Here is a 20,655-nt window from a genome sequence, read left to right as displayed (position 1 = left end):
TTTGCCCTCGTCCTCATCCTTTCTTTCACCCACAAACCGGAGGACAGACTTGTTTGTTGAAACGCAACCCGAGTTCCAGAAACTATTTGGCGAAAGAAATAAAGGGCTTCAGTGTGGTTTTATAGTAACGCATTAAAAAAGAAGAGAAGAAACCATCAAAAGGCAGAACAAACAGATGAAGCTCTGTGTGGCACTTTGGAATGTCGAGTTTTTCTCTGAAGTGAAACACTTTCCTGCTTTTGTGCAGTTCAGACTGAGTGAACACAATAACAAGTTAATACAAGAAACAACACGTTCTTGTTAAAGGATCAATTCGTGTTGATCATACGCTGATGATTTTCTAATATTAGATGTAACAAATTAAAGAAGAAGAAAAATTGTGTTAATATTTAGCGTTTATTGTGGTAGGAGTCTCCAGGGTCAGACCTTCATAGCAACAGTTTTATGTTTTCCGAACACTTTCACAAGTTCCTTTCTAACATAACAAGCTGTGAATTTTTTGTCTTGTCAATTTAGAGTGAAATAAAGTCACTCGTTTTGCAGACTTTATAACTACAACTCCTTAATAAATTGATACAAAATAATCATATTCCTCAAGTAATCATTGGCAAATTGCTGTTTTACTTATTTAGCACTTTTAAGATTGTCTCAAAGCAGCTTTACACAGATAATGTGGTGATAAAAATGTATATGTTCTTTATAAGTGTATTTTTGAGGGACTGTGGTAAAGAAAAACTCCCCGAGATGGCATAAGGAAGAAACCTTGAGAGGAACCAGACTTAAGAGGGAACCACATCTGGGTGGCACCGAATGTCCATTTATTACAGATACACGATGTTGAGGTGTGCAGTGATGGTCATTGTATGCAAAATGTAGTTCAGAAACAGTGTAGCAGACTGTTGACATTAACTACAGTCCAAATCCAAAAAGTTCCTGTTCTCATTCTGTAATTTAATGGATCCCTAGGCCGTTAATGAGAAACCGTCTCCTGCGGCACAGAGTGAGAAGAAATCAAAGTCAAATCTGTGGTAACTCTGCAAGAGGGTAAATGGAAAGATAAAAGGAACAGGAAACCAGAATTAGACTGTGAAGTGCTGTGGACAGATGAGTCCAAGTGTGGGGTTGTTTTGGAGCAGGGAAAGTTGGAGATTTATTCCAGGTCAAAGGAAAATTGAACCAACATAACTTCAATTTCATAAAAAGATATATTTTATTAAATAACCTGCCCATTTACATCACCTAAATCCTATTGAACTGCTCTGGGATGAACCGGATCACATGGTCAAAAAGAAATCTACTGAAGAACACCTTCAGCAAGTTTCACAAGAGCAACTCGGCAAAGTAGCTGAATGTTTGGAGAAATTAACTGTCTTTTTCTTCTTTCGGCTTCTCCCATTAGGGGTCGCCACAGCGGATCATCCGTCCTCACACCCCTCTGTCCGCTACATCTGCCTCTTTCAAACCAACCACCTGCATGTCTTTCTTCACCACATCCATACATCTCCTCCTTGGTCTTCCTCTTTTCCTGCTTCCTGGCGGCTCCATCCTCAGCATTCTCCTACCTATATACCCCATGTCCCTCTGAACAAGAAGCTAAGAAAATGTAAAGCTGTTTTGCTAAAGGAGGATTTTTAAATTTTTAACTGTCTAGTTTAAATATGAACAAATATAACATGCATGTGTCTCTCAAAAACCATAAAGCACTAGGTGTTTCCAAAAATCTATCTACATCTCTTTTTATTTTTCATGCTCAGGCACACAGGCACATATTTTTCACAAGTTCACGTGGGTTTGATTGAATTCGCAAAATGCAGTTTGAAATCATATTTGGCATGTGCTAAAAGGCAGCTTCACATGTTTTCCACAGCTGAGATAAATCACTGTATAAAGTGGATAAAAATGGATCAAATCTTAGTATAAAAAGTGGATAAAATCATAGCACTGCTAAGCTGCCAATGATGGGTCTTGACCCTCAACTGCTCAGGTATACAAATGTGATAATTGTGAGTCGCTCTCGATAGGAGCATCTGTCAAATGCCATAAATAAACTTTTCATGTATTGAAATATGTGATATTTTCTGTAAGGAGGCATTACAATGCCTACAACCTTCTCTTAGATGAAAACAAGAAACCAAGAGTGAACTTCAAGCTGACGCACTTGCAGACCGCAGCCAATTTTTGGTGTGTGTGTGTGAACCTCCGACTTCAAAACTCGCAGCCTTCAAAGCGTTAACTGAGAACAAGAGAGGTCACTCCTTCCCAAAATGGCTCTCTGTGCCCCTCTAATCCACTCCCTTTCCACTGGACAGTTTTACACGAGTAAATCACTGTCACGCCATTAAACTCTGTCCTTACATTCCTAAAAGGGACAAGTATCAGCATTTCCAAGTGAATAGGGATTAGGGCAGACGGCGGCTGCAGACCGCAGACGCACATGGGAACGGAGTGGGGCCGTAAATCCACCGCTTATCTCGCTTTAGAACGCTGCTTCTCAGGCTCGCAGCTTTGAAGAGGCCGTCATATATCAGAGAGACACGTGATCTTCACATCGCACACCTCTGAAAACACTGGGGTGAGAAAATCCCTCAGAGTATTTTTTTTTTCAGTGTTTTTAATGCAGCAGAGCTTTATTCCTTCAGTCTGTCCAGCCTTTGCATGTCACTAAGATGATCAGCATTCATAGGTTTCATGTTAATATCTCTATCAAATACCATCATACTCATCTTCTCGTAGAAATTCTCAACTGATCAACTTTCAGATATCCGCAATGCATTCTGGGACTTTGCCGGTAACATTTGTACCAAGATCTCCACTCCACTTTATTTATCTACACACCATCACCTTCAAAATGGTCTACATGCATCGCAATACAGCGTTTCCAAAGTTCCTGGAACACCTGGAATGTGTTCTGGAAGTCTTCTTTTCTAATCTTCTGCGATTTGCACTGGATCACCGCGATGGTGTAAAAACGCCGACCTTTATCTTCTGGGAAATGGGGTGGATGCGAAAGTTAGATCATACGGATTGTTCTCCGACGATCATCATGCACAAGTTGCCGAATGCTTTCGACATTTTCGGGGGTTGAGCACGTCGAAGGTCTTCCCGATCTCCTGTCGTCTTCCGACTATGTTATTCCACTCATGAAGCGCGGGCGCCACTCAAAACACCTCGAACGACTGATTGCAGCATGTCAAACGATTTTCCTGGTTTCACGCAGAATTTCACATTCGCTCTCTGTTCTAACTTGCGATTAGATGTGATTAGATCGCAGACGTGGTAACGCACGTGATCAGAATAGCACCATTAGCACATTTTTAGCACACTCGAAACTTTTTGATACTTTTTGAAACTTTTTGAACTTTTTGAATGGGTTTTTGCCATAAGTTTTATTTCAAAAAGGAACACGTGGAATATTATAGGAACAATGGCGCCACACAGTGGAGAAACTATATACTACAACTGAATACACCAAAATAATAATAATAAAATTGGCACTTATTTAACAGCTTAAACCAACAAGTCAGTGCTGTGGCCCTTTTTCAACTTATATAGCAACTGTTATTTATTTATATATAAATGTTATATAACCAAGTGTAACATCCGGGAACTGGTTAATTGAGTAATTAATTTACTCTTGGCGATTTGCAATGATGATATGCTATATATTTTTTTTATGTTTATATAAACATATTTGAAAATCCATATATAATTAATTAATGTTCGCTTGTTTTGTTCATCTGACACACAAAGCCGCTTTATAAACTCCTCAGTCAATAAACGTCCCGAATAAACGAATTCACCAATCAGCGCTGGACACTTGGGTTTAATCCCAATTCACTCCTTTTTAACTAGATAGTGCACTACCTAACGCGTTATAAAACCATTGCCTTATAGTCTACATAGTGCGCATGTGTAGAAGGTACGCGGTATTTGTCTTCCCCCAGAACCAAAACACGGAAGTAGTAGAAAAACGTGAAGCGGTGGCTGTTTTAACATACACATACCGTGAAATAATAATATCCTGCAGTACGTGTTGTATTAGGTGGATATCCTGCAGTGGATATTATAAATCAGCGGTTTTCTGCATGTTCTTTGTGAAACAGTGGGAAGATGAAGTGGTTCCGATATCCAGCTCGGCACGGTTATGCGGTGGAAATGTCCCCGTTTCTTCCCAACTCACTGGCCTGTGCAACAGCTCAGTATTTCGGCATAGCAGGTATTTAAAGTACAGCTTCAAGCTACCAACGCCCAGCTCTTTCAGAGGAAAATAGATCAGACTTTACTACGTCCATTGACACAACAATTAATAGTTTCTAATTGCATTGTCAATTAAAATCACAGTATATGTGAACATCTCTTACTTTGCACTTGAATAGCTCTTTGTAATGATCATCAATGATCTCAAATGTTGAGCTATTTTATGAGTTGCTCAGTAGCTCCTAGGTTTATAAACACAAATAACTGTATAAGAACATTACTGATAATCACACACTCCTGTGCTCATGTTAGTTCTCACTCTCCAGTGTTCTGTATTGTTTAAAGACTATAATCACACTCTTAATGTCACCCAAATAAGGATGGGTTCCTCTTTTGAGTCTGGTTCCTCTCAAGGTTTCTTCCTCATAACATCTAAGGTAGTTTTTCCTGGTCACAGTCACCACAGCTGATCATCAGGGATAAACACACATCGTTCACCTTCACTGTTGATTTCTGTAAAGCTGCTTTGAGACAATGTCTGTTGTGAAAAGCGCTGTAGAAATAAACTTGACTTGCTCTTTCATGTAGCAATTTGGTCCAAAAGGAATGTTGTGAATGCCATACGGTTCTAATGACTGTAAAAGTTCACTCGACATTATAGCAGCTGTAAATGCTCTTTCCCTCACCAATGTTCTTTTTATTCTCTAAACTGAATCATGTAGAATAAAAACCAACAATAAATCAAGGACGATGTTTTGTGTTGATCATAGAAATCAGTATGTATGCTGAAATGTTATTTCAAGTACTAAAATGTTGCTGGATGTTTCAGGATGTGGAGCGCTGCTAGTCCTGGAGCAGAGGGAGTCGGATATTGTGCTCATTAGAAGGTATATTCCATGCAAAGTTTTTCCGTTTCTGTTTATTCATAGTTTGATACAGTGCCTTTAACCCTGTTCTGTGTGTTTTTACTTTAACGCAAAGCTTCGACTGGAACGATGGGCTTTTTGACGTGACGTGGAGCGAGAACAATGAGCATGTGCTGGTGACCGGAGCCGGTGATGGCTCGCTGCAGATTTGGGACACCGCCAACCCACAAGGTCCTATCAGAGTGCTGAAGGAGCATACTCAAGAGGTGAAATGCCTCATGTATAGGATTTGAGATGTGCGGTACACACTGCATAGAAACTGCATGTCAAACGATTCAATGAGTTTTTTTGGGGGGCATAAAAGAAAAAAAAAATTATTTCATTTCACTATTGCAATTGTAATTGGTACTGGGCCACACACAAAGAATACATAACGTACATTATTTGCGTTTTATTTATTATCTGTTTCTGAACTGTTTTATTTTGGAAAATTTACGGATTCTCACCGGATTTATCACGTTTATTATTATGTTTAGAAAATACCAGTTTTTATGGTCGTATCATTTTATTTTGTTGTATTTATCCGCCACACCTTAAAGGCCGGTCCGTGAAAATATTGTCCGACATTAAACCGGTCTGTGCCGCAAAAAAGGTTGGGGACCGCTGTCTTATAGCATCTATGTATCGTTTTTGTACTGAATGAATTTTCCATTATGTTTTTGCTGACATGACATGACATGAAAATGATGCTCTGCTGATGTGCTGTACAATTTGAATCCTTTGCTTTATTACATTGTGTGTGTGTGTGTGTGTGTGTGTGTGTGTGTGTGTGTGTGTGTGTGTGTGTGCGTGCTGCAGGTGTATGCAGTAGATTGGAGCCAGACACGGAGCGAGAACCTGGTAGTATCAGGATCCTGGGATCACACAGCCAAAGTGGTGAGAAAGCTGCACAAGTCCTGACCTGAAGTTGGAATATTTGACATACATCACCAATCAGTTACATCTGTAGAACACAATACCTGCTCACTCTCAGATCCTCATGCAACGCTGAAAGAGAGCTTTATTAAAGATCAGCATTGAATGTACAAAAATATGTGTAGATAAAACGCAAATGTGAAGTGTGAGTGTTTGGTCCAGGTCTAGTCATTTCTTAAGGAAACATTTAAATATAAATATTTATCTTTGTACTTAGACATATTACTTAGTTACATTTTAACATTTTAGTAAATCTAAATATTAAAACGTAAATCTAGGAAATGTAGACAACTCACAAATAAACACACAAGCCATCGGCTGCCGCTTTAAATAAAACATGACCTCGTATGTTTTCAGGTTGTCGAACGTTGTCTGGGTGAAAGTGAAGTTTCTTCACCAGGGTTTTTTACTTTAACAAAAGTATTGGGACACTTGACTCTTCTAGTCATGTGTGGTTCTTCCCAACTCTTACCACTCCACGCATGTAAAATTCTCATTCACTTAAACTAGAAGATGCTCCTGCACACAATGTGAGCTTCATGAGAATATACTGTATATGGGCTAAAGTGGAACATCTTCAGTGTGTGCTTTAGAGCTCTGACCTCAAACCTACTGAACACACGATATAAATTAGACACAAATCTATAAGCACCCTGCAAAATCTAGTGGAACATCTACCCTGAAGAGTGGAAGTTATTATGACAGCAAGTAGTATTAATTATTGTTACACTTTAGCCCAATTGAAAAGGTTCAATGTTTTGTATGCTGTGAAATATATCACAGTGAAATGTCCGTCCGTCTGTCCGTCTGTCCATCTGTCTGTCTGTCTGTCTGTCTAACAGTGGGACCCAGAGTGTCCTCAGTCCTTGTGCACACTTCAGGGTCATGAGGGAGTTGTATACAGCACCATCTGGTCTCCACACATCCCAGCCTGCTTCGCTTCAACTTCAGGTAAGTGCTGTTTTGGCATTGTTAAATTTTTTGCACTTTCTCCAACAGTGGTGTCAAGTATTTGTGTAAATGTACTTCCTTACTGTACTTAAGTACTTTTTTGGCTGCTTTCTAGTTACTGAGTATAAAAGATATAAGCAACCTTTAGTCTCTACTTAACTACATTTTGTGATTCACTATTTGCACTTTTTACTCCATTACATTTGAATGGATTATCAGCGTTACCAATTACATTTTGCAATCAGTCAGTCAGCTCTGGGTATTTGGTTTGACTTTATCTAAAATCATTTTCTGTAATTAAATTTGCCCATTGAATATTAATGGTTCTTCTTCTATGTGACATGATACTGTAATGTTATTTGTTAATTGAAAATCCCTTTTTGAAAGATTGCTTTTTATTTGGCGACTTCTTTGATCTTCATTTCCAGTCCGACATGCTGAACAGTCTGTTGTGTTGTTGGTTAATGCAGTTCTGATGTGGAGAGTTTGATTTGTATTTTGGAAATAAAACCTCACAAATCAGCCATTTTTATCTTTTCACTAACATGTGTTCTTGGTGTTAAGGATTTGTGCGTCTTTGAGCCTACGCTTGATACTTTTCAAATCAAAAACTATATTGAAATTAGTGACTTTTAACTTGTTATTGTGTAGTTTTGCAGTAAAGTATTTATACTTTTAATCAGGTATGATTTTTAGGTACTCTTTATAGCTCTGGGTACCCAAATAGTACTTACTTAAAGAAATAGCATAGCACAGTACAATGTAAAAAAAGGAGCAGCAAAATGGCATTGTATAAATGCCGATATAACAAACAACCCCTTGTTCATTTACAAACACAAATACTGCTGGAGATGCATGCATGTTGTAAAACACCAATAAATATATAGAGTCAGAGTTTGGTTGAAGTAAAGACTCAGCATGAGGGAGAATGAACTCAATTAATTTTTTTCTATCCAATCTTCGAGTTTTATTTTAGAGGCATTATAAGTTAATGGTTTGCCAATGTTAATGGCAATATGCAAGTAATAAAAACTTGAATCTGTATCATTTAAACCATAGGCAGTCAGTGACACAAGAGCTTGTAGGCATTTGGATGGTATTAGTCTGATTAGGACAGATGTTGGTGTTTATAGGCCCCAGGAGCTGCTATTGAATATGATAGGGAGATCTAGATTTTTTAGGATCAGAGCCTGTGATTACAAGGAATAATAAAGATGTAAATGTGTAGTATAATGAATCAGGATTCTTAATGCATAATTTCTTGAAGATGGTCTGAGCACTAACAAAAGATACTAAAAGAAAATACTGAAAAAAAATGCATAGTAGAAATAAAATAGAAGATACAGTACACTGAGCAGCCCCCCCATCACACACACACACACACACACACACACACAAACACACACACACACCATTTCTTTGTTTCTCTCTCTCTCTCTCTCTCTCTCTCTCTCTCTCTCTCTCTCTCTCTCTCTCTCTCGTTGTTTTTAATCTCGCAGGAAAACATTACCGTGCAAAAGTATTGGGACAGCCAGAGCAGGTTTTTATTTATTTATTTAATTTATTATTTAAACATGTTTTTGCCATACACTGAAGGCATTTGGGATTTGGATCAGAAGTTACTTGTGAGACGATAAATCAGAATTTAGCTTTCACTCCCTGATAACTGCATCTTGTTCTGTTTTCACTTGGAAGTAACCACCCAATTTTCAGTCTGAGCAAAAGTATTGGAATGGATTGCACTGAAATACAGTGCTGTGCAAATGTCTACACCGATCAGCCATAACATTATGACCACCTACCTAATATTGTGTTGGTCCCCATTTTACTGCCAAAACTGTCCTGATCATCAACAGCATTAACTTCTTCTGTCTGTTGGATCGGACCACACGAGCCAGCCTTCGCTCCCCACGTGTATTACTGAGCCTCGGACCCCATGACCCTGTTTTCGGTTCATCACTGTTCCTTTCTTGGAACACTTGTGATAGATACTAATCACTGCAGACGAAGTAACAGCCCACAAGATCTACAGTTTTGGAGATGCCTGACCCAGTCGTCTAGACGTCACAATTTGGCCTCGAGCCTGAAATCCTTACTCTTGCGATTTTTGCGATTAATTTTTTACACACTGTATATATGTGTAATATTATCCTATATACCTAGGATAGAGCTAGTGTGTTTGAACTTTCCATCTTTTATTAGGTCCTGGGCTTCTGGAATTTCTTAATGGACACGTTGGCATTCATGCAGAAGTGCATTACAGTAATCTAATTGAGCTGCAGCAGACAAATCACCAAAAACTATTAAATTCAGTAATAAAAAAAATACAATAAAAAGGAATTTCATTATCAGATTAGAGTGACGGTGCTCTGGAGCCTACTGTAGCGAAACTTCACTTCATGCAGACACATTTAATTTAACTTGAGGTATTTGAACACAGATAATCTTTGATAAAGTATAGGAACTCTTTACAGCACACTACTGGTTATTTTTATATAGTCGATCTTTCTTGCATTATCAGAAAGCATTATTTTTATTAAGAGGTGAAAACCTTAAACGCAACACAAATTAATTTACTTTATGTAGATATTAAAAAATAAACTCTTTTGAAAATTTATCTTTAATCACGAAACATTGTTTCACTGATACGCCAAGTCTCAAATTATGCAACAAATTCCGCCAATGGTGCACACGTCCGGCAATTGAAACCGTCCGTGTGGAAACGTAGCAAAAGTTCCGTTTGGGGACCTGATGATTTACGTCATTTAAAACATCACTATTATTTCAAAACATTTACAATAATATTTGGATTTCATGTTGAATATGGTTTTACTAATAATAAACATTCAATTGCATAAAACATCCATATTTTTCAAGATTCATTGATCCATAATAAGTTACAAGTATAATAGTCACTCGTCTGAGAACTTCTACACTGAACTTTTCACCAGTTTTATATTTTGACCAGCAGAGGGCTTCAATGGTGCCCTACAAAGTCAGTTTATAGAGTAACCAGGGTTTATCATATTAGGTTTAAGTTAATTGTGCTCATCAGTGACATGGTTCTGTTAAAAGGTGGGATTTGGTCCAATAGGTTTTGATTCATCTACTAAAAATAGCTTGTATAACGTTGTAGTGTGACGTGAGATATTAAACAGCTTCGACAAATGAAGTGTTGATGCAGCCTACATGGTTTATTCAGAAATATATTGTAAAGTGTAAACACTTTATACATTCAGTAAAGAACTATGCGTAAGGAGAAGACCAAGATGGATGAGAACTGTTTCTGTGATGATCATGGCAATGTGAATCACAGTCTGTCCTGTTTGGGACAGCTGTGAACTGTAGTGCAGTAGTTTTCCACCAGATGTTTTTGAGTATCCTAGATGACAGTTTCTTGCAGTTCCAAACTTTAGGTCAGTATTTTGCTGCAAGTTATACACACACCTGTGCTGTGAGTCCAATCTTTTTTTTTATTTTATTTATTTTATTTAAATGGGTTATTCTTTTAAGGGAAATATGAAAAACTATTTATGTTATCAAAAAGGAGAGCACTTGGCAGTGTGTGTGTGTGTGTGTGTGTGTGTGTGTGTGTGTGTGTGTGTGTGTGTGTGTGTGTGTGTGTACATGCACGTACTTCTTGAGCGAATCACAAGGTTCTGTCATCGTGTGCTGAAGTTGTTCAGCTCCCAGCTGCTCTGTTCTGATCTTATCAGCTCACACAGAGAATCTGCAGCTCCTGCGCTTCAGTACCTCACTGTTTCACCCAGAGGCTGTGTTCCAAATAAAGCAACACACAACCCTGCTGAGCATCGGTGCTTCAGAAATAAAGCTCTCAACGCCTGTAGAGCAGGAGGAAATAACTGCAAACAATTTGTCATTCTTTAAAATCAAAACAATTTCTTGTGTTCATGAAGTGTGTGTATATGTGTGTGTGTGTGTGTGTGTGTGTGTGTGTGTGTGTATATATATATATATATATATATATATGGTGAAACACAGCCTTTGGGTTATATATATAAAACTATAGTTATTCACAAATTTTATTTGGGGGTTGTGAATGGTGATGCGAAGGGGTGGTGAATTTCAGGTAACTTTACAGAAATTTGGGGGAATTCCAAGTTCTCAGGAATTTACGGGAATTTATGGGAATTCATTAGAAATTAGAGAAAATGTATATAAACTGTATCATATACAAACATAAATATAAACGTTTGTTTGGTCAAAAGCTGATGTGCATGCACATTAATATTTTAAAACTGACATTTTTGACTTTGATTTAATCGTGATTACACACAGCACAAGGGAGTTTTAAACATCATTTTATGTAATATTTATATAATTTACATTCAAGAATTATATAAATTTGTTAAAAGAAATGTCGTATGTTATGGAGGAATTCCCAGTGCATGTAGGGGGCGTGGCCTGAGTAGTCCTGCAGTAAGTGTGCTGTGTGCATGTGATCGATGAAACTCCACTGAAATTGCATTCAATCCGGTTATTTTAACCAAAATGATCCTGCAAACTGCTTTTTATCAACTACATTTAAGTTAGCTGTTACAGGCAAACCTGCAATTTTGTAAACTTCAGGTTTATTCCTATTAATTCCCATATATTCCTGGTAATTCCTATGGAACGTTCCCAGAATTTTGCAACCCTAGGTGTGAATTATTTATATACACGCAGTAAGCAATATATTATCGCTATTTTACCCCTATTAACTATATACGCACTATATAACCTGAGTTATATGTGGCACAGATTCTACAATTGTTTGAAAACATTAATTGGGGTTAGTTGACTTGCATTTTCACCTGAAAGGTGTTGATGAGAAAGGTCAGAGAGGAATGGTTAGAGCTTACAGAAAGGCAATGGCGAGTTAAACAGCCGCTCTTTACAGCCGTGGTGAGCAGAAAAGCATTTCAAACGCATATTCTAACTATGATGGGCACGTGAATAACAGCATTCAGCTTTTACAGCTCACTTTAATGTGCAGTCACTAATAAGGTTCAAAGTGATTACATCAAGGCACACGTTTTTGCTTCTGCTCTTTTTTTAATCGTCCAGAGTTTTGAAATTTAGCCACAATGCTACACTCTGACACAATGATGGAAAGCTCTTTTCTTTCTTATTAAAATAGGAGCGCCAGAGCCATAAACACATGTGAAATGAGAGATGTCTGGAAATCAATGCCCAGAGCCCCGATGCTGAAACGACGCTGAATTTGATCACACGGAAAAAGCGTTTGCGCTTCTGCTGATGCAGCGTTTTATAAAGGTTACAAACATGCTGTAAAGCCCGTCATAAAAAAAACAAAGCACACTCTATGCTGCTCTATGCTCGTGTGGTGTAGTGCTTCAGCTGGGTTTCAGGTTGTGCTATGTTGGATTAATGTGTCTCTTTATACTGGGTAAATGATTAATTATAAGAATTGGTCGGTGCATCATTTGTGTGAGGAACATGCATGATTTATTTTTGTTCTATCTTTCAGAAAGATCAATACAATTATGAGGTATAAGTAATTTTATCATTAGGATGTAGTACAGTGGGGAAAATAAGTATTTGAACACCCTGCTATTTTGCAAGTTCTCCCACTTAGAAATCATGGAGGGGTCTGAAATTGTCATCGTAGTTGCATGTCCACTGTGAGAGACATAATCTAAAAAAAAAAAAATCCAGAAATCACAATATATGATTTTGAAACTATTTATTTGTATGATACAGCTGCAAATAAGTATTTGAACACCTGTCTATCAGCTAGAATTCTGACCCTCAAAGACCTGTTAGTCTGCCTTTAAAATGTCCACCTCCACTACATTTATTATCCTAAATTAGATGCACCTGTTTGAGGTCGTTAGCTGCATAAAGACACCTGTCCACCCCATACAATCAGTAACAATCCAACTACTAACGTGGCCAAGACCAAAGAGCTTTCCAAAGACACTAGAGACAAAATTGTACACCTCCACAAGGCTGGAAAGGGCTACAGGGAAATTGCCAAGCAGCTTGGTGAAAAAAGGTCCACTGTTGGAGCAATCATTAGAAAATGGAAGAAGCTAAACATGACTGTCAATCTCCCTCGGAGTGGGGCTCCATGCAAGATCTCACCTCGTGGGGTCTCAATGATCCTAAGGAAGGTGAGAAATCAGCCCAGAACTACACTGGAGGAGCTGGTCAATGACCTGAAAAGAGCTGGGACCACCGTTTCCAAGGTTACTGTTGGTAATACACTAAGGCGTCATGGTTTGAAATCATGCATGGCACGAAGGTTTCCCTGCTTAAACCAGCACATGTCCAGGCATGTCTTAAGTTTGCCAATGACCATTTGGATGATCCAGAGGTCATGGGAGAAAGTCATGTGGTCAGATGAGACCAAAATAGAACTTTTGGGTCATAATTCCACTAAACGTGTTTGGAGGAAGAAGAATGATGAGTACCATCCCAAGAACACCATCCCTACTGTGAAGCATGGGGGTGGTAGCATCATGCTTTGGGGTGTTTTTCTGCACATGGGACAGGCGACTGCACTGTATTAAGGAGAGGATGACCGGGGCCATGTATTGCGAGATTTTGGGGAACAACCTCCTTCCCTCAGTTAGAGCATTGAAGATGGGTCTTCCAACATGACAATGACCAAGCACACAGCCAGGATAACCAAGGGTGGCTCTGTAAGAAGCATATCAAGGTTCTGGCATGGCCTAGCCAGTCTCAGACCTAAACCCAATAGAGAATCTTTGGAGGAGCTCAAACTCTGTGTTTCTCAGCGACAGGCCAGAAACCTGACTGATCTAGAGAAGATCTGTGTGGAGGTGGGCCAAAATCCCTCCTGCAGTGTGTGCAAACCTGGTGAAAAACTACAGGAAACGTTTGACCTCTGTAATTGCAAACAAAGGCTACTGTACCAAATATTAACATTGACTTTCTCAGGTGTTCAAATACTTATTTGCAGCTGTATCATACAAATAAATAGTTTAAAAATCATATATTGTGATTTCTGGATTTTTTTTTTTTTAGATTATGTCTCTCACAGTGGACATGCACCTACGATGACAATTTCAGACCCCTCCATGATTTCTAAGTGGGACAACTTGCAAAATAGCAGGGTGTTCAAATACTTATTTTCCTCACTGTATGATGAATACAAAACAATAACACCATGTCATTAGGCCACTCAGTGTTTAATCTTGTATAATAAGCTTCCTATAACCACATGTACCAAGTCTCTTTTTTTTTTTACATATCGAGCTTAATTTTATAACAATCTTTTAGAATTGTTTGTATGTCCATCATCATCAGTGAAAAAAAGAAAGAAAACACTCGGATAAAAGTGTTATTCTAACTATTTCACATACATGAGTAGTGTTTCTTGGATTTGATGTTGCTATAGCAACATCTGGATTTTAACTGGGCAGGAGTACTTAGCAAAGTAGATAAATTAAACCCTTAAATGAGTAATCACAGATGACTAGCAACATACTCCACATGTTCAACCAACCAAAGTTTGAAACCAATGTTACCCATTAATATGCATTAAACTGGTTTCCTGGTACATCGAGCAAGCACTCACGTGCGTTAAATGTGAGCCCCTCCTCATTCACACTACCATGAAATTACTTTCTGTTCTTTACTCAAAGATAAAAGAGCACTTCAGGCTGGAGGTTCACACCTCCGATTTCAGGAATGTGGCCCAGAATGAGTTTCTCTCGTCAAAGTGATAAAGCTGAATGTTTGCATTCAATACTCAATATTTATAAAGTATGGCTTTACATTGTGTTGTCTGGGTCTAGTCATATGGGATTGTGGTTCAATTACATTATAACCTAAAGTCAAGAAGCTTTTATTGTCGTTTCTACCATATATAGCTGACGCGGCACATATCGAAATGAGACACCGTTCCTCCAGAACCCTGGTGCTACATTAAACAACATAGAGCTACATCGGCACAACGTAAAGCTACATAACGGAACAAAGAGCTCAGGACTAAAGTAAATGTCCTCGCCACATAAATTGCAACCAGTGGGGGACAGATACACAATACACAGAATACAAAAATTCATTGTTGAAACGCAGAATATGAACAATAGTTTTGGCATCCCTGCTTTTTCCAGCTATATGTGCGTCTTTCCCAATCTTTTACCACAAAGATGAAGTCACCATTTGTATAGGATGTCTTGGGATGTGATAGCAAAAAAAGTTCCCTTTGCTTGAACTTTGACCCAAACTGGCATGACTTTGTATGAAGATATGATTTACTGTAAATGGGTCGGACCGCTGACCGCACCCTAGGCCACCTTGCCTCGCCTCGCCTCACCTACATCAGTACCTGACTTCACTAACATCCAAGTGTGCTGAATGAGCACAAATTTCCACAAGCACACTGCAAAATCTAGTGAAACATCTTCCCAGAAGAGTGGCGGTTATTATAACAGCAAACTGGTGCTTTATGTAGATGTTTAAAAAGCACATACCAATCTTATGATCAGGTGTCCACAAACTTTTGTCCATATAGCGTATATACCAGGACTGGCAATTGATTTGAATATTTAATCGCGATTAATTGCACGTTTGTCCCGAGATAACTCGCGATTAATCACAACTTAATCACACATTTTTATCTGTTCTAAATGTACCTCAAATGAATACTTTTCAAGTTTTTAATACTCTAATCAACATGCGCATGGACAAATATAGATGCTTTATGCAAATGTATGTTGATTTTTAGTAAAACCTCCTCAACATAGCGCACGAAGACTAAATATGGTCAGGTGTCTACAAACGTCTGTACGTATCGTGTTGATACATAATTTAACATATTCTTTGAGCTCTGAATAACTATTGAGATGTTTTTATTTTTGATAGTAAATGCTAATATTTTGTTTGAATATTGTTCTCCTCCCACTACTTTGAGTTTAATGATTGGCTGCAATATGCCAAACCACACATATACAAAACCTCTGTATTTGAAATTTTAGTGTATCATGGACTCAACCTAGCTGGGATATACGTATATTGCTTATTTTCTTGCTGCTTGATCAGATGAACTGTCAGTCAAGAGAATATTATTGGTTTTTAACCCTCAATAGCTCTAGTGCTGTAAGATTTTTTTTAAATATGCAATAATAATAATAATAATGTATATGTTTTAAAAGTTAGAACATTCCAATAGCTCGGAGATTCTACGTTTTTTAGAGCATAATTGACCACAAACTCAATTCAGTTCAATTCATTTTTATTTGTTTAGCGCTTTTAACAATTACCATTGTCTCAAAGCAGCTTTACACAGAAAATGTGGTGATAAAAATGAATATGTTCTTTATAAGTGTAAGTCTGTCCCTGATGATTGAGCCGGTGGCGACTGTGGTGAGGAAAAACCCCCTGGGATGGCATAAGGAAGAAACCTTGAGAGGAACCAGACTTAAGAAGGAACCACATCCTCATCTGGGTTGCACCGAATGTCCATTTAGGGCAGATATATGATGTTGAGGTGTGCAGTGATGGTGATCAGAAGCAAACTGTAGTCCTGAGTCTGTTGACATTAACTACAGTCGAAACCCATTCTCAAAGCTCCCGTTCTTACTCCTAAATTTCATGGAACCACCCAAGGCGTTGAGGAGAAACCATCCCTAGCTGCACAGAGTGGCCTCCAATTGAAGAGAACGCAACCTGTTTTCTACTCAAGTCTCCATCAGTGAACAATGAGGATGGGTTCATATTTAAGTCTGGTTTCTCTCAGGGTTTCTCACTAAGGGACTGAATTATAAGGATAAACGTAAAGACGTTTTTTTTTATTTATTTTTTTTTTTTATGTTAACGTGTCACAAGCCACAATTGCGATCCTGCGAATTTGTATATCACCTAATAATAACTGAACATTCTTCGACATTATATCCTTGTTAATTATTAGAAAAAGCTTGTGCCGATTTTAAAGTACGAGTCTTCTTAAGTGCTGCGTTTCCACCTTGATTTGTAGTCGAGCAGCGATGTGGCACACTGTTGAATGATAATGTCATTTTACAGAGAAGGTTTGCTTTGAAGAGCTGCGGAGAGAAACAATAGCGCTACCACATGATTAAAGCTTATCAGCGGCCCTGCATCCCCCACCAACCCCCCGCCACACACTGCAGATACGAAACTTCCTCAGCCTCGGCTGACAGCCGTGTCATGAAAGCTTGAAAGGCGAAGGCTTGGTGTGCCAGCAATCTCGAAGAGAGATGCATTTAGGCGCAATTAAAGTCAGCAGCGAGCAGAGCGGGCTGCAAATCAAAGGTTTGAACTGAACGCCGCATCCCCGGAAATGCTAATTTTATCTTCCGAACTTTGTTTCTTTTGGACTCTCGGCAATCCACTTTACAAGGATGGCAGCAGTTCCAGGAACAGAAGTTTCCTGTCCTTCTAATGAGGATCCATGAAATGCACCAAGCCGGGAATAAATCTGTCCATTTGGGGACACACAATATTCCGCAATAGACGCTAGTTTTAGTTTGGTGCAAGCATTTATTTGGCCCGAGCTCAGCACTGCGGCTTTTCTGATCGACTGCTGCTTATCGTGTCTGCGTAAAAAAGCTCTCGAGTGGTAGTTAAGTAAATTGAGGCCATTTATTCGAGCGGTGAGATTAAATTGTCAATGAGAATAATATTTTGTTTGCTCTGTGCTTAGCTGCGCAAAGCAAAAGCCTGTTTAGTATGCAGAAAGGTAAATGCTTGTCAAATAAGCATGGAAAGTTTATGAGACACTTCACTACTGTGCTTTAAGGATTTATGATAAAAGCTGGGTAAGGGTATGGGTTTTTTTGTGGTTTTTGTATTGCATTAGCTTATTCTCTGAGACATTAAAATGTATGTTTGGATAAGTGATTTTTAATTAAGCGTATATTTCAAGATGTTTTCAAGCAACAAAAAAAAAATAATCAGATCAGAGTGGTTTTAAAGTCTTACAGTTTGGTGCGAACTTCACTGAGGCACAAAATCTAAACCTTTTTGACTGTGACTGAGTCTGGCACATCGGCTACACCACACTTACTTTAATGAGGCTGACAGATACACAAGCCACACCTCCTTCACTAGGGCTGAGAGTTACACAAGCCACACCTCCCTCTTTATCACTGGCAGTTACACAGGTCACACCTCCTTCACTTAGGCTGACAGGTACACAAGCCACACCTCCTTCTTAATGGCTGACAGGCCACACCTCCTTCACTAGGCCTGACAGGTACACAAGCCACACCTCCCTCTTTATCACTGGCAGTTACACAGGCCACACCTCCTTCACTTAGGTTGACAGGTACACAAGCCACACCTCCTTCTTTATGGCTGACAGGCCACACCTCCTTCACTAGGCCTGAGAGGTACACAAGCCCCACCTCCCTCTTTATCACTGGAAGTTACACAGGCCACACCTCCTTCACTAGGGCTGAGAGGTACACAAGCCACACCTCCCTCTTTATGTCTGACAGGCCACAGCTCCTTTACTAGGGCTGACAGGTACACAAGCCACACCTCCTTCTTTATGGCTGACTGGCCATATCTATTTCACTAGGGCTGATTGGTAGAAAAGCTACAACTCCCCCATTGTCGCTGACAGGTACACCCCCTTTACTAGGGCTGATAGGCCACACCTCCTTCACTAGGGCTGGCAACTATTCAGGCCACATCTCCTTACACTGAGTAACCAGTACAGAGGCCATGCCTCCTTCACTGGGACTGACAGTTACACAGGCAACATTTCACTCTTGAAATTGGTATAGCCGTACACATTCATGGTGACTGGTGAAATGATAACAACAAACTGGTATTTTAGAACCTTTAAGGACCAGTTATGAAGACCCCCTGCCCTACACCGTTTGAGGCTGCTCTTTGCCCAGACCATTAAATGCTAAATAATTACCTGTCAACTTGATTCAGGTCTGTCAGCAGGGGAAAAGTTCAAAGTGAATTTAAATGCTTGATGAGTTCATTGATGCACAGACTTGAACTCGGAACATATGTACAATAATCAATAGCGCTAGAATGATGTTCTTTTTTTTCTGGTCAGCTCTGAACAGTTTTTCAGCTCTGAACTGTAAATGGTGCTGATGTCGCAGGTCTCCACGGATACGTAGAGATTCACTAACTGCTGACTACAGAATGTTAAATTACAGAGCCTAACGAGGCAATCCCCTCCTTTTAGGAGTTTTTCTTTACGTGAATAAAGGCCACAGAGGGTTTTACACTGAGAGAGAGAAGGAGGTTTGCTGAAATTCAGTGTCTAGCTGGAACACCGACGCATCGTCTTGGCAGTTCTGCTGTTCATCCACTTATAGCTAAATGCTCCTTGAAATGAACGTCATGGTTCACAGGCTTCTGCAGAATATAGTCAGAGAGGGAATATTTCTAGGATTTAGATTCGAACTGCATTTGCTGTCCTAGCATGTGCACAGCAATTACTGCACTAGTGCACAGCCTGAACCCGCAAGAGAAGTTGGCAGGACCACCATTTGCTGATTGTCGTATTTAAAACGAACAGTTTATCTAAAAAAAAAAAAAAAAAAGCTGTACACAGCGATCCTCTGTTCCCCAAACTCAACAATGTCTCAAAGCAGTTTTACAAAGATAAAGCGGTTATAAAAGAATGTATAGGTTTAGTGCCTATACGTTTGTTCCTTATAATTTTACGTTTGTCTGTGGCAAGAGAAAAACTCCCTGAGGTGGCATGAGGAAGAAACCTTGAGAGGAACCAGACTCAAAAGGAAACCCGTCCTCATCTTGGTGGCACCGAATGTCCATTTATTACAGCTTATTGGAGTCTCCACCCCTGCCGTGTGATCGGTTTTGTTTCCGGATTGTGCCAGCTTGTTTCCAGTTTGGTGCCCGTTTAGTTTGTTTGTACATTCATGAGTCTTGGTTTTGTTGTAATGTCATAGTTTTCTTCAATTCAGTTGTTCCTCATATGTGATTTTTCGACCAACACCCATGTTTGTGTTTATGATTGCAGATTATTCACTTGTAATGACCTTGATGATGATGGTGATGATCAGTGGTGGGAAGTAATGAAGTACAAATACATAAGTAGATTTTTTCTGGTATCAGTACTTTGCTTCACTATTTATTTTTCAACTTTTAACTCTCACTCTAAATTTTTTTACACAAATATCTGTACTTTTTAAATTTCAAACCAGGCTTTAATTGTAATCTGTTTGGTGACATGATCAATAGTTTTTCTTTTAATCGGGCACCATTTTTAGCCCATCATCCTATTTCTTGTCATTGCACAGCCTTTGCAATCTACCACTGGTGTATCATTTCCTGGCTCTCACATACCACAGGCGTAGACTAGTTTACGAAGCTGAAAAAACACTCAAGGCAGAAGGCAGCAAGAAGTATGGAGTTAACCTTGATAAGACAGAGAGAGTCAATGATGTAAACATGACTAAGAACAGAGACCTTCCTGATCATCATCATCTTTTCTCTGCTTGTGTTCTATTTGGTGGATGTTCAGCCTTTTGTATTAATATATTAATATGATGTGAGGTCCAGTTACCAGTGAGTTATGGCTACTTTTTACTCAAGACAAACTTCTTTAACTTGAGTGAAAAAGTGTAGTCATTACTTCAACTATTACCAGAGTCTATTAAAACATGATTTTTACTTCTACTTGCGTGAAAGATGTCTGGTGACGATGTATGGATTT

The 20,655-nt window shown here is 39.0% G+C and overlaps 1 protein-coding gene across 1 annotated transcript in view; it reads left to right on the top strand.

Annotated features, from left to right (window-relative positions):
* Positions 1–3,924: 3,924 nt before the first annotated feature.
* pex7 (peroxisomal biogenesis factor 7) overlaps positions 3,925–20,655 on the top strand; it is a 40,001-nt gene continuing 23,270 nt past the window's right edge. Inside the window, exons 1-5 of the mRNA XM_046836822.1 lie at positions 3,925–4,216; positions 5,027–5,084; positions 5,179–5,329; positions 5,922–5,999; positions 6,881–6,989. Coding sequence (XP_046692778.1) covers positions 4,111–4,216; positions 5,027–5,084; positions 5,179–5,329; positions 5,922–5,999; positions 6,881–6,989 — 502 coding nt within the window. The 5' untranslated portion in view covers positions 3,925–4,110. The remainder of the gene's footprint in view (positions 4,217–5,026; positions 5,085–5,178; positions 5,330–5,921; positions 6,000–6,880; positions 6,990–20,655) is intronic.

Source organism: Silurus meridionalis, chromosome 23 (assembly GCF_014805685.1).
Source record: "Silurus meridionalis isolate SWU-2019-XX chromosome 23, ASM1480568v1, whole genome shotgun sequence".
Lineage (NCBI taxonomy): Eukaryota > Metazoa > Chordata > Actinopteri > Siluriformes > Siluridae > Silurus > Silurus meridionalis.
This window is presented reverse-complemented; position numbering and strand designations above follow the sequence as displayed.